This window comes from Eptatretus burgeri, chromosome 10, assembly GCF_056783735.1.
Source record: "Eptatretus burgeri isolate ZD-2024b chromosome 10, Ebu_testis_v1, whole genome shotgun sequence".
Classification (NCBI taxonomy): Eukaryota; Metazoa; Chordata; class Myxini; order Myxiniformes; family Myxinidae; genus Eptatretus; species Eptatretus burgeri.
Window position 1 is genome coordinate 28062674 of NC_140970.1, and position 15192 is coordinate 28077865.

The following is a 15192-nucleotide window of genomic DNA, read 5'->3' on the forward strand; positions in this document are numbered from 1 at the left end:
TTTGTGGTTTATTTACATCAACATATGAAATTAAGGAGAAAATGTTGAAATGATCATTTAATATTTCATAACGAAGAAGAAGAAGAAGAAGAAGAAGAAGAAGAAGAAGAAGAAGAAGAAGCAAAAGCAAAAGAGGAAGAAGCAGAAGAAGACTTCAATGGCCACGTCAACGAGCTGTGCTGCTTCATTGAGATTGTGAGCGGTGGCGCTTGTAAGCACAACGAGGGGAGGGAGAGGAAGTGCGGACCGTGGTTATCTCCGACGGATCCCCGAGGATCTTCACGACATGGTGGCCGTGCTAGCGAACGGCGCGGTCCGGCAAGGGCCACTCCCGACGGCTTCGGGCCTTCAACTCCCCAAGTGCGGTTTCATCATCGCTTCGAACGTCCTCCGTTCCGCTTCTCCTGGGGAGGTGTCGTCGTCTGACGACGATGACGGAGCGTGTTCGGGCTCCACGTCCGAGCGGGACTCCTCCCGGCCAGTTCACAAGCGCCAGCGGCTCTCTCACCTGACGATCGAGGAGAAGGTTTTGCGAAGGTTTGCACGGGATGTATTTATTTATTTTATTTTTATATTTATTATTATTTTTAATTATTTATTTGTTCTTTTATTTTATATTTTTATTTATTTTTACATACGAAATCTAAAGATTTCGTAAGTATATTGATGACTTCCGTCCTCTGTGTGTTTGTTTGTTTGTTTGTTTGTTTGTTTGTAGGCACGATAACTCGAGAACGGAAGAAGCTACCAATGTCAAATTACACCACGTGATTCAGGAGGGTGATGGCTCGGGCTGATTAGATTTTGGTCAAAGGTCAAGGTCACTGAGGTCAAACATCCAAAAAATGATAACTCGAGAACAGAAGAAGCTACCAATGTCAAATTACACCACGTGATTCAGGAGGGTGATGGCTCGTGCTGATTAGATTTTTGTCAAAGGTCAAGGTCACAGTGAGGTCAAACATCCAAAACATTCGATTTTTGATGGTTTGGTGCAGAATCATCGCAGAAACTTCTGGTTTGTGTCTCTACCTTCTCTCGAGACAGCTTTTATTAGACAAGGTCAGAGGTCAAGTTGATGATTTCGTAAGTACCAGTCTATGACTGCTTGTTTATTACTTACGAAATCTAAAGATTTCGTAAGTATATTGATCACTTCCGTTTCTGTTTGTTTGTGTGTTTGTTTGTGTGTTTGTTTGTAGGCACGATAACTCGAGAACGGAAGAAGCTACCAATGTCAAATTACACCATGTGATTCAGGAGGGTGATGGCTAGTGCTGATTAGATATTGGTCAAAATCGGTCAAAGGTCAAGGTCACAGTGAGGTCAAATATTCGATTTTTGATGGTTTGGTACAAATAACTCGGGAGCGGAAGAAAATACCAATGTCAAATTACACCACGTGATTCAGGAGGGTGATGGTTAGTGCTGATTAGATTTTGGTCAAAATCGGTCAAAGGTCAAGGTCACAGTGAGGTCAAATATTCGATTTTTGATGGTTTGGGACAGATAACTCGGGAACGGAAGAAGCTACCAATGTCAAATTACACCACGTGATTCAGGAGGGTGATGGCTCGTGCTGATTAGATTTTGGTCAAAATCAGTCAACGGTGAAGGTCACAGTGAGGTCAAACATTCGATTTTTGATGGTTTGGAACAGAATCATCGTACAAACTTCTGGTTTGTGTCTCTACCTTCTCTAGAGACAGCTTTTATTAGACAAGGTCAGAGGTCAAGTTGACGATTTCGTAAGTACCAGTCTATGACTGCTTGTTTGTTTGTAGGTACGATAACTCGAACGGACGAAGCTACCAATGTCAAATTACACCATGTGATTCAGGAGGGTGGTGGCTCGTGCTGATTAGATTTTGGTCAAAATCGGTCAAAGGTCAAGGTCACAGCAAGGTCAAATATTCAATTTTTGATGGTTTGGTACAGATAACTCGAGAACGGAAGAAGCTACCAATGTCAAATTACACCACGTGATTCAGGAGGGTGGTGGCGAGTGTTGATTAGATTTTGGTCAAAATCGGTCAAAGGTCAAGGTCACAGTGAGGTCAAACATCCAAAACATTCGATTTTTGATGGTTTGGTACAGAATCATCGTAGAAACTTCTGGTTTGCGTCGCTACCTTCTCGAGAGACGGCGTTTATTAGACAAGGTCAGAGGTCAAGTTGACAATTTCGTAAGTACCAGTCTATGACTGCTTGTTTTATTTATTATTTTATTTTATTTATTTATTATTTTTTAATTTATTATTATTATATTTTCCCCCCATTAGTTTCACATTGTACGTGAAGTGAAAGTTATTGTTCGGACAAAATGCTCTGAAATCGCTTCAAACTCGTGCTTGCTGTAAATGGTGGGTGTTGTGGTTTATGGACTGTCTTGTTTAAAAAGGTTATTTGGAACCGGTTCTCAGCAGATAGTTGTATTTCTCTTATCACAGACACAAGTCGTGCTTTAATCTGAAGATCGACATAATTTTTCAAATCGTCGGTATCTTGTGATTGATCACACGGTTGTTTAATTGATCGCTGGGCCATCGGAAGTGTAGCTTCTTGTGATCTGATGTTGTGTCATGGTGATGTGCGGCGCGTGTCTCGATGGAGGACCTTGCATGCCCGTGGGTGTGCTTTTGCAGGAAGTTGAAAAACCGTGTGGCTGCACAGACTGCCAGGGACCGTAAGAAGGATAGAATGACCAAGCTGGAGCAGCAAGTGGAAAGGCTGCTCGCTCAGGTACGTGGCAGAGTTGGGGAGCTCGTAACATTTCGATGTTTCTTTAACTCTCCAACCGGTGTCCTTCCTCAAAGTTGTGGTGTCACCTTGTTGAGTCTGGCTCTGGTGTATGCTCCACCTCTATACTGTCCCTCACCTCAAACGGCTATACTGCAGACTTCCTGAGATAAGGCAGAATGTCTAAACTCTGTCTTGGTTGCCTCCAAATCTCGTGTACCCGACCCATCTCCCTCATACTCGCTGTCTACTGGACTCTGTCCTTCTCGCTTGAGAAAGTTCTGTCCGGCCTTGCCCTTGCTTCGATGATTGGCCCTGATGGCATCGGTACCCATGTTCTCAAATCCTGCTCTGCTGTGCTTGCTCCCCCTCTGTCTGCCCTATTCAGTCTTATTCTCCTTTTGCCACCCCCCCTCCCCCCCACACACGCACACACACATGGAAGTCACCAAATGTCACTTCCTTCCACAACAGTGTAAAAACAGACCCTATCAAATCCAGACCAGTGAGCTTGCTGACAATTCCTCTTCTCCAATGGCTTGATTTCAATCAACAATTTGGATTCAGACCAGGACACTCTACCCTCGATGTGCTGCTTTTGCCCTCCCAACAATGGATGGAGTTCCTCAATGCCAGATATGAAATCGGAGCCATATCCCAAGACATATCCCATGCTTTTGACACTGTCTGGCACCCTGCCCTGCTCACCAAACTCTCTTCCTATGGTATCCAAGGCCATCTCCACCCATGGCTCGCAGACTTCCTCTCCTGTCGGAGCCATCGTGCAGCCCCAAATGGAGTTCTCTCATCCCCTCTTCCTGTCCAGGCTGGAGTTCCTCAAGGCAGTGTTCTTTTTCTGTTTGTCATCAATGATCTCTCTCACTCTCTGGAAAATCCTCTTTATCTCTTTGCTGATGACTCCACCTTCTGCTGTACCATCTGTCATCCCTCAGACCGGCAAGCAGCAGCTTCTTTGCTCTCTGAAGATCTAGAGAAAAATCACAAACTGATCCAACACGTGGAACATGTCTTTCAATCCTGACAAATGTCACACTCTCACTATGTCTCTCCGAAAGGACCGTTTGGAACCCCCCCCCCCATCTCAAGGTCCGCCAGCAACCCCCTTCTGGTAAGACTACCAAAATCAAGAATCATTGCTCACCTTCATTCTTTCATTCCTCTTTTTTTCCCGCATTTGGAACAAACTCCCACACTCTCTTCAATCCCACTCTTCCCGCCAGGTCTTCAAAACAGCCGTTCACCACCACCTCCTATCTTCCCCCATCCAAAACCTCGATCTTTTCTACCCCCACTTATCCACCCCAAACCCACCACCTTCAAATTCCCTGCTTTCCTTCCTGAGAGTCCCTGTTGTGTCCATCTTGTTTACATCTGTGTACCCCACCCTATCCTCCCCCCTTCCACAGATCTCCTCATGCCTCTGTTCCACACTGTTTTTTTTCCTTTCCTCTCCCACCCCTCTTGTCTCCTGCTCCCCTTGTTGTATGTTCTGTGTGTTAGCCCTCATACGAGCTTTGACAGTGTTTACAAAAAATTACGAGCAGTCATGGAATCTGTCATTGCTGCCAATGTGCAGTCTTTCCTGTTTTCAAACGGCCTGATCTCTGACCATCTGTTTAGATTTCGTTTCAGGCACCCAACTTTGCACATGTTGCTGCTCCCTTCTCAGCAATGGTTTGGAAGCCCTAAATCTCAATCATGAGATCTGGACCGCCGCCTTGGACATATCTCTGGCATCCTGCTTTGCTTGCCAAGTGCTCTCACTGTGGCATTCATTGCCTTCTTTCTTCGTGGATTTTTGACTTTTCTGTTCACACAGTCAACATTTTTCTGTCAATGGGGCCTTCTGTCCCAGTGGAGGTTGTAGTTCCCCAAGGCAGTGTGCTCAGCCCAGTATTGCTCCTCATCTATACAATGACATATCCGATACTCTGGAAAACCTTCTCTTACTTTTTTATTTTATTTTAACAGATAACTCCACATTTTGTCATACAATACTCCCATCCCTCTGCGAGGCAGACGAGCTGCTTTGCTCTCTGCAAATTGAATTTATTAAATGCTCATCCGATAAATGGACCACATCGTTCATTCCAGAAAAATCTCACCGTCTCACTCTGTTGCACTGGAAGGATCGGAAAACCAACCCACCTGTGTCTTTCTATGGTCAGACACTGGACGGGGTTCAGCCTCTTTAATTTCTCGGCATCATCATCAGCCATGACCTCTCCTGGAATAACCACATAGCAAAGCTGGCCTCCAAAGCCAGTGCTGTTGGTCTATTGCTTTTCCATGGAAGGCCGGTCGGTAGTCTGTCTTTTACTAACTCTTCTCTGATATTGCTCCCTCTGTTCTGTCAGTCCTCTGACCCTCCCTAGCAATTCCAGGATGCACACCTTCTTCCAGTAAGCTTGTCTTGGTTAAACTTCCAAAATCGAGGCTGACTGCTCACCTCGGCTCTTTCGTTCCTCGCTTCTCCCATCAATGGAACTGCCTTGCAGAGGCCCTTATTTCCCTTTCTTCCCTCCAGAACTTCAAACTGGCAGTTCCTTGCCACCTCATGTCAACTCGCATCCTCATTCATGATTCCTAAACTCAACCCTTTTACTAATTCCAATGTTCCCCCTCTCCTGTTTGTTTGTTCCCTTGCTTGTGCCCAATTGTTTCCCTGTCACCCCACTGTCAATTTAACTTTGCTCTTCCATGAGCGTCGCTCTTGTCGAGGGGGAAAAAAAACTACTCCGGACCAAAAGGGAACTTGCTGTTCATTTCAAGATCCTGAAAACACAGTCCAACTTATCTCCCACAGTGCCGTTTCTCGCCCCCCCCTCCATTTTACCAGTCACACCTCCCTTATTGGTCACCTGTCATACCATTTCCTCCAAAGCAGAATCGACAGTTGGCGGATGAAAATCGGCAGCTGAAGGAGCGTGCCGCCTGTCTCCTTTCTGCAAACGCACATCTTCAGCAGCGCCTTGCCAATGAAGAGGGAAAGGTGTGTTGGTTGTCGAGTGATTTGGTGTGAAGGATCCATGTTTTAAGTGAGTACTGTGCCACGAGGGTTTTGAGCTTTGTGCTTGGATTCGATGCAATGCTCAAAACTTTCTAGTTTATTATTTAAAATCGTGTAAAAGGCTATTCTGGGTTGCAGGTTGATGATGACTATTCGATTAGCTGTATTTAGCATTGTAGATAAACCTTCATTACCTCTGCCACGAATGTGGAAAGAGGTTATGTTTTCTTGTCTGTCTCAGTCTCCATCTCTGTCTGTGTTTGTTTGTGTGCAGTATATCTCAAAAAGTTGACCGATTCGCATGAAATTGTGTGGACAGGTTCGGTGTGTGACGAGGATGAACTGATTAGATTTTGGTGAAGATCAGGATCTGGATCCGACTACTAGAATTTTTGAAGTGATTTTTCTTCATTGAGAGATAGGGCCAAAAACTATAAATAGCACGCTATCTCAAAAAGTTGTGGACGGATTCGGACGAAACTTGGTGGACACGTTGAGTGTGTGACAAGGAAGAATTTATTCAATTCCAATGAAGATCTGATAATTTGCAAAGTGATTCTTCACCAGGATTCTTCACCAGATAGGGATAAACTGATATCCAGTATGATGTCTCAAAAAGTTGTGGACAGATTTTGATGAAACTTGGTGTGCAGGTTTTGTGTGTGATGACGAATTGATTTGATTTTGGTGAAAATCCAAAATTCAGATCTGGATACGAGAATTTTTTAATCTTTAAAATGATTCTTCACCATTGAGAGATTGGGCCAAAAATGATGTATAGCATGATGTTTCAAAAATGTATTTGGCCTGATATGTTCTTGTAGATCAGGCATTGTGTGGCGGAGATATGTGCTCTACCGAGTGCCCTTCTAGTTTTAATTTTGTTTCCTCCCCTGCAGGCCAATTTGAGCCAAGAGGTTGGCTCTGGGAATACTGATAGTTGCAGGCTTCTTGAGTCAGCAGAACTCGAGCATTGTGCCCCTCTGCAGCAGAGGCAGGCCTGGACAACAGTTTTCCTAACTTGCCACCTCCATTGGAGCTTGCTGGTGACACTTCTGTGGCTCAGGTGAGTGGTTTTGGTTCATTGCAGGGTGAATGCTGCAAGATTATTCATTGCCTTTCTGTTTGTCTGTGGATCACCCCTTCACCTCTGAAACCTGTTTTTTTTTTTTTTTTTTTTTTGACTGTACTTCTCTCACCCCCCCCCCCTCACCCCCTTCACCATGAAGTTGGACATTTTGGATTCTCTCCTCGAAACCATTATTGCATCCGATTGGACACAGCCACCGACATTTGACCCCATTGCCTCCGAAAGTTGCGACAAGGTCACAAGTCCGGAGGATGAATTGTGCGAAAATTCGGAAGGTTCGCTGGGCGTACCGTCCCCCACCTTGATCTCAACATGCACCCCTTTAATTACTACTCAACCAGTTCTAGATTCCATCAATGCGGTGATACAACGAGACCATTTCTACTCGCGGCCATTGCAGAGGACTGAGGGTTATGCCGTGAATGATCCAGAAGAGTCGAGGTCCAGCCCAGAAAATGGTTTGATTGAGGCTCGTAAACATGGGGATGCTTGTGAAGATTGCAGCCCCCCCTGGTCGGTGGTGGAATTGGTGAGGAGTTCCACAGGTGATGGTGTTTCAAGTCCACTGGATGCACTCGGATTGGCCGAGATGCTGGTGGAGGGCTATGAGATAGATAAAGTACAGTGCTGGAACGATTACTCACCTTTTGCTGATGAACTCTTTCCACAACTGCAGGCTGTTTAAACAAGTCGTTTGTGATGGGTTTGGAGAAATGATGTTGGCTAAAAGTATTGGATTATTGAAAGGGTAATTGGTTTAAATGAAGTGGGGGGAGGGGGTGTCAGAACCAGATCCACTGTCCCAATTAATTAATTTTACACATTCACAGTGAAAAGTGGGAGTGTGAGATTGTCAAATGTTGTACCTGTGCAAACTGGCTTATTGAATTGTATCAAACTTACCAAGGGTTTACAAATGTAGTGATCCTTGTATAGGTGGAGAGGATTACAGTTCACAGGGGAATTGGATTGAACAGCCATCGACCACCCACGTGACTGCATTGGTCTTGATGATTGCTTGGGTAATGAAAACGTATTTGCTTGATGGGAAGCCTGTTTGATTTACGGATGAAATGCATAGCATGTGATCGTGGATAAATAGTATTGCCTAATTGAGGTTGGGGATCACGTGAGTCTTCAGGGTGTTGGCACCATACCATACATGATTGGTTTTTCACCTTTGCTCTTGACTATTACTCACATCGTAGAACAGATGAAATTTATAGCGTTGCTCAAGTGGGAGAATATAGAATAAACGGCAATTTTAAAATGTGTGAATTTTGCTGCTCTGGCTTTTTGAGTAAAACATGTGCTGCTTTTTCAATGTATAAATAAAAGTATTTGGTTTTGTTGTATCATCTCTCCCATCAAGAACTCTCAATAAATAATCATGAAACCTCTGCTTGGTATGGGTTTATTTTCTGATTGAGTCTCTCCTAATTTGTCAGTCAAGGCAAGCAGTTACTGTTCCAAGATACAATGATTAGGCAACTCTGACATCAGCTTTTCAAGCTCTGTTTCATGTGATTAAGTGTGCATATTCACCTGGTTTAAACCTTGCTTACATCCTGTTTGGTGGAGTTTGTACTCAAGGTTAGTTGAAATCTTATTTTCTCTGATATTGTTGAGTATGGAGACCAAGGCTGTTTTATCCATGAAGGGGAGTCAAGACTTTGTTTAAAACGTCATTACATCGTGTGTGTAGATCAAGTCGATTTAAACCTTGGTTTCACACCATAAATGCTGTTAAATGGAGTCTAGACTCAGTCAGTTTAAACCTCAGAACATCAAGAGCAGGGGGATGAGGTGTGAAGAAAATAAAATATGGCACACTCCAGCACAGATCAAGCGGCTGCCATCGGCTTTTATTGCCCAGTGTGAGATTATCTTGTCTTGTCAAAGTAATCCCTTTAGCAGTTCTCATTCTGGAAACCATACTGGGATGGTACTCGGATGATAATGCAAGTGAAGTGAAAAATTAAAAGACAAGCCGGGAGGTGACGATGGTTCGCGGGCATTATTGAACAATGCCACGATAGGTACAATTGAGTTGGTGGAAGTTTTTGAGGAAGCCCTACCATAAAAAACCTATCTCTTCCGTCAAAATTGACCAAATCAAATCGGATTTTTTATATGTTGTACTTATGGACATTACGCACAGCTTGTAGGAAATGAAATTGCGAGAAAAAAATTAAAAGTTCAAGGGGCATGAGATGCTCCTCATACAAAAAGATACAACTAGACCATGATATCTAGCTTATGTCCAAGTTTCATCAAACGTCACATAGCTATCTATGCTCTGGAGAGAGTCACAGACAGACAGACACACAACGAAAATAGTGGTCACTGCTGGCGCCCGCCAACCAAAAAGAGTTTTAAAAAATCAATATGAAATAGTCACGTCAGAGGGAGGTCCAAGACCACCATGAGTGGCCAAACAGTACTGCGAGCAGGCAACACTTACACGGTTCGTACGGGTCCTGAAAACCCATAAAAGTCCAACATTTCTGAGTTGTACAATTTAAGTACTTAAATGTCCTTAAATTTCAGGAAAATGTTCAAAAGTCAATAAAAATCAGATTTTCCTGTTATTTGGTGAAGGGTGTTTCATTTTCCTCGCACTAGTATTCTAAACAAGGACAAATGTGTTCAAGAGCCGCGTCCTAAAGGTTTTGTCTTCACCAGAAGAAGAAGAATAAAAAAAAACAACTTGCGATATTTCGTCACGTGCCTTGACGGAGCAAATAGCGAGAGCCGTCATGGACGATCGTCATTCATGGACGTCATGGACGATCGTAAAGATACCTTTGCCAAGCGCGATGATTTTACTGATGTAACTGGGTGTAAAGACTTCCCATTGATATTTTGTAAGCACAGGTGGGTTGAGAATGGTTCTGTCTGCAGCAGAGTTATTCTATTGTGGCCTCACCTGAAGTTATTTGTTGAGGCATGTGAAAGAAAGAAGAAGCCAAAACCAACCAGAAACAAAACTCTGCATGGTGCAATGAATGATAAGCTATCTGTCGCAAAACTCTTTTTTTCAGGTCAGTAGCAAGTGCAGTTGAACCATTTTTAGCCTTGTACCAAACAGACAAGTCAATGGGTCCCTTTCTTGTTCATGATATTAGGAGACGTGTCAGAAATTTGTTTGAGAGGTGTGTTAAGCCAGTTGCATTACAAAATGCTTCTACTGCATATTACTTGTTAAAACTGGATCTTGAAAAGGAAAGGATAGAAAACAAAAAGATTGAAGTTGGTTTCAAGGCTGAAAGTGAACTGAAGTCCCTCCTGAGAACCAAGGCCATCAGTGAATGCCAGGTGTTTCAGTTCAAAGAAGTATGTAGGCTATTTGTGGTGAAATGTGTCAATAAAATCTTTGAAAGGTCTCCTCTGAAGTATAGTTTAGCCAGAAGTATGGCTTCTCTGGATCCCAGGTTGATGGTGACTGATCAAGAACACTCAAAGTCCAAATTCAAATGCCTGTTGGAAAATTTGGTGACTGAACAGAGTTGATGGTGATAATATAGATATGTTGGTTGTGAGTTACAAAGAATTACTGCAGGATGTAGTAGGGTGTGAACTGAAGTCGAGGTTCAAGAACTTCAAGGTTGAAGATGACAGAGTAGATGTGTTACTCTATGAATGTGTGGGTAAAAACAAGAAGTTTGAGAAGTTGTGGGCTCTGTTGAGAGGGGTTTTTCCCTCAACAGACAGATAGAGAAGGACAACCTGGGTGAAGGCATGCTTGTGGCACTGAGGGAGATTATTGATTATTTTGTACTGGTAGGTGGAATGCTCAAAGTTGAAATCACAAAGGAACTGCTATCCTCAGCCTCCAGTTCTCGACATAAATACCATCAATATCTTGAAGAAGAGAAAAGAAAGAAAGGGCAAGAAGCCATCCAAAGAAAACGAAAAATGGTTGAAGATGAAGTGAATGGTTTGAAAAAGAGAAAGGTGTTGGAAACTGACATAGAAGGCCTGACCACATTGTCAGAAAAATATGCAGATGAGGCTGAGGCAAAAGGTGGCAAAACTAGCCACAGTCTTCTGGTAAAATCAAATGCTCTCAGGCACTCTGCCAAGCAAAAACGGGGGGAACTCAAAGTTTGAGAAAGAGAAATTGAGGAGAAGGCTAAATCCTTGCCTGCTATGTCCTAATTGGATATTACAATGACATGTAGCTAACAAAATGTACTGTTCTGTAGTGTAGAGGCAGTCCGGAGCTGCTGCAACTTTACAGGTGGCAGCACCTACAATAACATTTTAACATAACAACACATTAACATTGAGAGTGCTGCCATCTGGAAACTTGTGACTGCTCCTGGCCGATTCTACAGTCACTGTGAAGTGAATTTGCCAATTGTCTGTGTGGCGCATTGTGCCTTGTCGACTGAATAAGCTCCTGCTGTGTTCTGTATATTCATTATTAAAATAGATTTTTTGTAAACTTACTATCTTTGTTAATTTCTAGGTGACTCACCTCAATGTACCCCTGGAATTTCTAGGATGTGGTCCTTAAAAAGGGGTTATTTTAGCCCTTAAAAGTCCTTAAAAAAAGACATCTCAAAATAAGTGGGAACCCTGGACTTGCCTATCTTTCCACACTACAATAGCTGGAATACCTATTACACGTTATTACACGAGCATTGGCAAAATTGAGCGATGACCAAAAAAAAAACCGCATTGTTTTTTTTCAGACCTCCATTTGACCTTGACCTTTATCTCAGATGTAAATTACACGCAAATGCACCTTGCACTCGGCTATCGAGGGAGAGCAATTTTGTTCCGATCTAAAATCTGTCAAGTTATGATGCAAAATTTATAATTAGGTCATGACCTTAAAATTAGGTCAACAAATAAATATGTGATCAAATAAATGTCAACCATGCATACTTTTTTCACATTATTGATGCAAAATCTCATTCCGAAATTTCCAGGTGGCTCGAGAGTACAGCGTGGAAAATGATACAGCTCAGAAATTGGGGGTGCAGGAAGAAAAGAATATTAAAAAATTCTAAATGGTGGTTTAATACTCCTTGGGGTCAAAGAAACTGTGGTATCATTAAAAATCGGATGTGCTAATTGTAGAAACAAACCCGACGACAGCAATAAGCCTACCCCTATCCTATAGGGGGAGGGTAAATAAAAGAACCTAACGTCAGCTGTGGTGCCAATCACACACCTACACAATGAAGGGGACAAGTGAGGATTTGAGGTAGGCACAGCTGGTCTCTTCTTGAGAATGGCACCGTGCAGGCTGGTGTAGTGCAGTGCTGGAGGTGCGAGGGGAGATGGTGTCTGTGATCGCTCACGAAAGGAGTGCCAAATATGCCAGGTGACAAAGAGAGAAGACATGGCTTTTATGCCCTTTGGGTCCACCTTCTAGCATGGGACTGGTCACTTTATTGGCTGTCCCACCACCCGGCGGTAGCGCCTCCACAAATGTATCTTACCTCCATTAGAGACCTTTTGCAGCTCACTATAACACTGAGTGTGCAGTTTTCCATGAGGCGACCAGCAAGGAATTCCCAAAGCCACACACTTAGTGCTTTTGCATGTCCGTTTTCAATTACCACCAGGTAAGTCCTCCGCCTGGCCTCGTCTGTCGACAGGAGGTTTGACACGACAACACCCTTACCCTATGCTGCTTCATGATGGATAGTCATTGCCTCCTCAATGCACATATGATGTACAACTTACCTCTGACGTGTCCTTAATACATTTGTAAATCTAACCTACTTGAACACGCAGTCCATACTATTCTTAACACATTCTAGCTTCGGTTCCCCTACCTCCCCCTTCCATGTAACAATACATTGCATAGTTAAAAACCAAAGATTATATTTTTGCCACAGCTTTAATGATGTGATTATTTTTTTTACATTTTGCATCATCCTGGAGCAAGCAGGTGGTTGCAACATTATAATGACTTGTGGAGCTAATTCCTGGAAGATTGTAACAGATGGTGCAATGACTGCTGCGCATGGTAGCTGATTACAGATCCTTGCAGTTCTTGGGAAGGACAATTTGAAGGAATCATTTGCAGCTTTACTTATGAGATAATTGAGTCGATATCTGCTGAAGAATGTGACAGGTGTAATAACAGTTTGAAATAGGATGTTAACTGGATTGTTTGGCCCCATTGTGAATGTACAGGACGAAATAAACAGGAACACCTGTGAAAATATGCAGTTTATTTATTCCTATGCAGCCTGTGGCTGCTTGGCTGCACCATTTTCTGGTGGGTGGCTGCTGTTACCAGCAAACTGGTGCTCATTTTTGTCTACCTCGGGAGGATGATAGGCTGAGTCGACCTGCCTGGTGTTAATTTAACGGAAAACAGGAGCTTGAACTTAAGGTTGTCAACACCAGGCTATACTTATTAATAGTGAGTAAGAACCCCCTCCACCCTTCATGCTCACAACCCCACCGTAAACCCCTTCCAGACAGTACAGCATCACTTTATGTGACCACTCCTGCGTGTGATTGAGTGGTACAAGTTTTGCACATCTGATTGATAGAGGTATAATGCACCATTCCTCAAGCAGAAAGGCTTCAAGTTCCTTGAGGAACATTGGTGGGGAAACATGCTACTCAGCTTGTTCTCGAGAATTGACCACAATGGCTCAATATTTAAATCCGGTGATTGAGCAGGCCCGGGAAGATGATGTACTTCATCCTCATGTTCTTCAAAGCTGGATTTAATATTTACAGCAGGGTGTATTGGAGCATTATCATCTATGTATAATTCCAGCAATGTGTGTGTGTGTGTGTGTGTGTCTGTGACCGCTGTTTCTCGACAACCACTGGTCCGATCTAATTGAAACTTGCCAGGTATATTGCTGGGGACCTGAGGATGTGCCTTTTCAAGGTTTGATATTAATCGGACAAGTGATTCCCAAGTTATGGCCATTTATTTACCAACCAATGACAGGACACGTACTGCGTCGGCGTGGCCGATGCGCCATTTAGTTACCAATCACAGGACACGTTGCTGCGTGGGCGTGGCTGCGTAGGCCGGTGCACAGCCGGCCGACGATGACGTCACGTGCCGTGCTGGTTACGATGGGGATCGATCGGTGCCTTAGTTACCTTGGGGTAGGAGTGCCATTGGTAAATGGCAGCGAATGTCATGGCAAGCAAAGACAGGGAGGTAAACTTGATTTTAATTAACTCTGTGTGTAAGTATCACAGCAGTTGTTACTTCAAAGCAAGCGATAATTCGTGGAATGATGTGAACATTCCGTACGAGCACGCACTACTTTTGGATAGTGATGACTTACTGTATTCTAATAATTTCTCGATTTCTTATCTGCATTTATAGATAAACACAATGCCCCAATCCAGTCGTCGTTTATGAGAGCGAAGGAATGGCCTGTGTGGTTGTTTGAAAGTTTTTTTTTTGCATGCACAGCCACGCACATATGGGCACGCGAGAGCGAAGGAACGGCCTGTGTGGTTGTTGTTTCTAGCACGCGGTTTGAAAGTTTTTTTTTTTTTTGTATGTATGGCCATGCACGTACGACCACGCGAGAGCGAAGGAACGGCCTGTTTGATTGTTTCTGGCAAGCGGTTTTAAAGTATATATATATATATATATATATATATATATATATATATATATATATATATATATATATATATATATATATATATATATATATATATATATATATATTGTTGCGGATTTCGCGCCCGCCGGCGTGCGAACGGCCACGTAACTCGAATCGCGGCACGTCGCCCACCGGACGGACAATCCAGTCGTGACCCTCTCGGACTAACGCCGGGAACCAGTCACGGGTGGACCTTTCGGTCTCACCGCGATCGAGCCAATCAGCCCCCGCGTGGGATAGGGTTGCTCGCCAAATTCGACCTACCTAAGTACCCACGCGGAGGGTAGACCGGGCGATCGCACCTCGCCGCAGGTCGACTTCGGACACGGGCCACTTAAGCGACCCGTTCCGTACTATCAGAATAACCGAGCGGTGTTATCGTCGACCTCGACGGTTCGATTAATTATCGGGCGTATTCAGCCCACTACCAACCCTTTACGTGAAGCAAGATGAGGGTTCAATGGGGGAAAAGACGAAGCGAAGCGGGAGAACAGTTCAACAATAAAGCACATTTATTCGCGGCACACGGGAAGCACACAAATACAATTCCACCAAAAGCACACAAAAAAAAGAAAACACTTCCATTTACACAAAAAGCAAATATAAAAGTGAAAACACAGTGCAGAGCTAATACCGACTACCGAGCACACGGCAACACTTATACAATTCTACTTCACAGACGGCGCCGACAACACATACCCAAAACCAAGGAAAAG

The 15192-nt window shown here is 43.6% G+C and overlaps 1 protein-coding gene across 2 annotated transcripts; it reads left to right on the forward strand.

Annotated features, from left to right (window-relative positions):
* Positions 1-112: 112 nt before the first annotated feature.
* Positions 113-8260, forward strand: LOC147018166 (X-box-binding protein 1-like). Of its 2 annotated transcripts, none has more exons than XM_085897579.1 (5): positions 113-537; positions 2646-2742; positions 5645-5752; positions 6670-6836; positions 7000-8260. In XM_085897579.1, the coding sequence occupies exons 1-5, from the start codon at positions 287-289 to the stop codon at positions 7163-7165; spliced, it is 789 nt and encodes a 262-aa protein (XP_085753705.1). In that variant the 5' UTR covers positions 113-286; the 3' UTR covers positions 7166-8260. The 2 variants fall into 2 exon arrangements, with proteins under 2 accessions (XP_085753705.1, XP_085753706.1); XM_085897580.1 differs by having other exon boundaries at positions 114-537; positions 5648-5752.
* Positions 8261-15192: the final 6932 nt, after the last annotated feature.

Bases quoted from the DNA above. Each gene is read 5' to 3' on its own strand.
- LOC147018166 (XM_085897579.1), top strand. From the start codon at position 287: ATGGTGGCCGTGCTAGCGAACGGCGCGGTCCGGCAAGGGCCACTCCCG. The intron at 2,743-5,644 runs GTACGTGGCAGA...TTTCCTCCAAAG, and splicing joins TGGAAAGGCTGCTCGCTCAG to CAGAATCGACAGTTGGCGGA. The intron at 6,837-6,999 runs GTGAGTGGTTTT...TTCACCATGAAG, and splicing joins GTGACACTTCTGTGGCTCAG to TTGGACATTTTGGATTCTCT.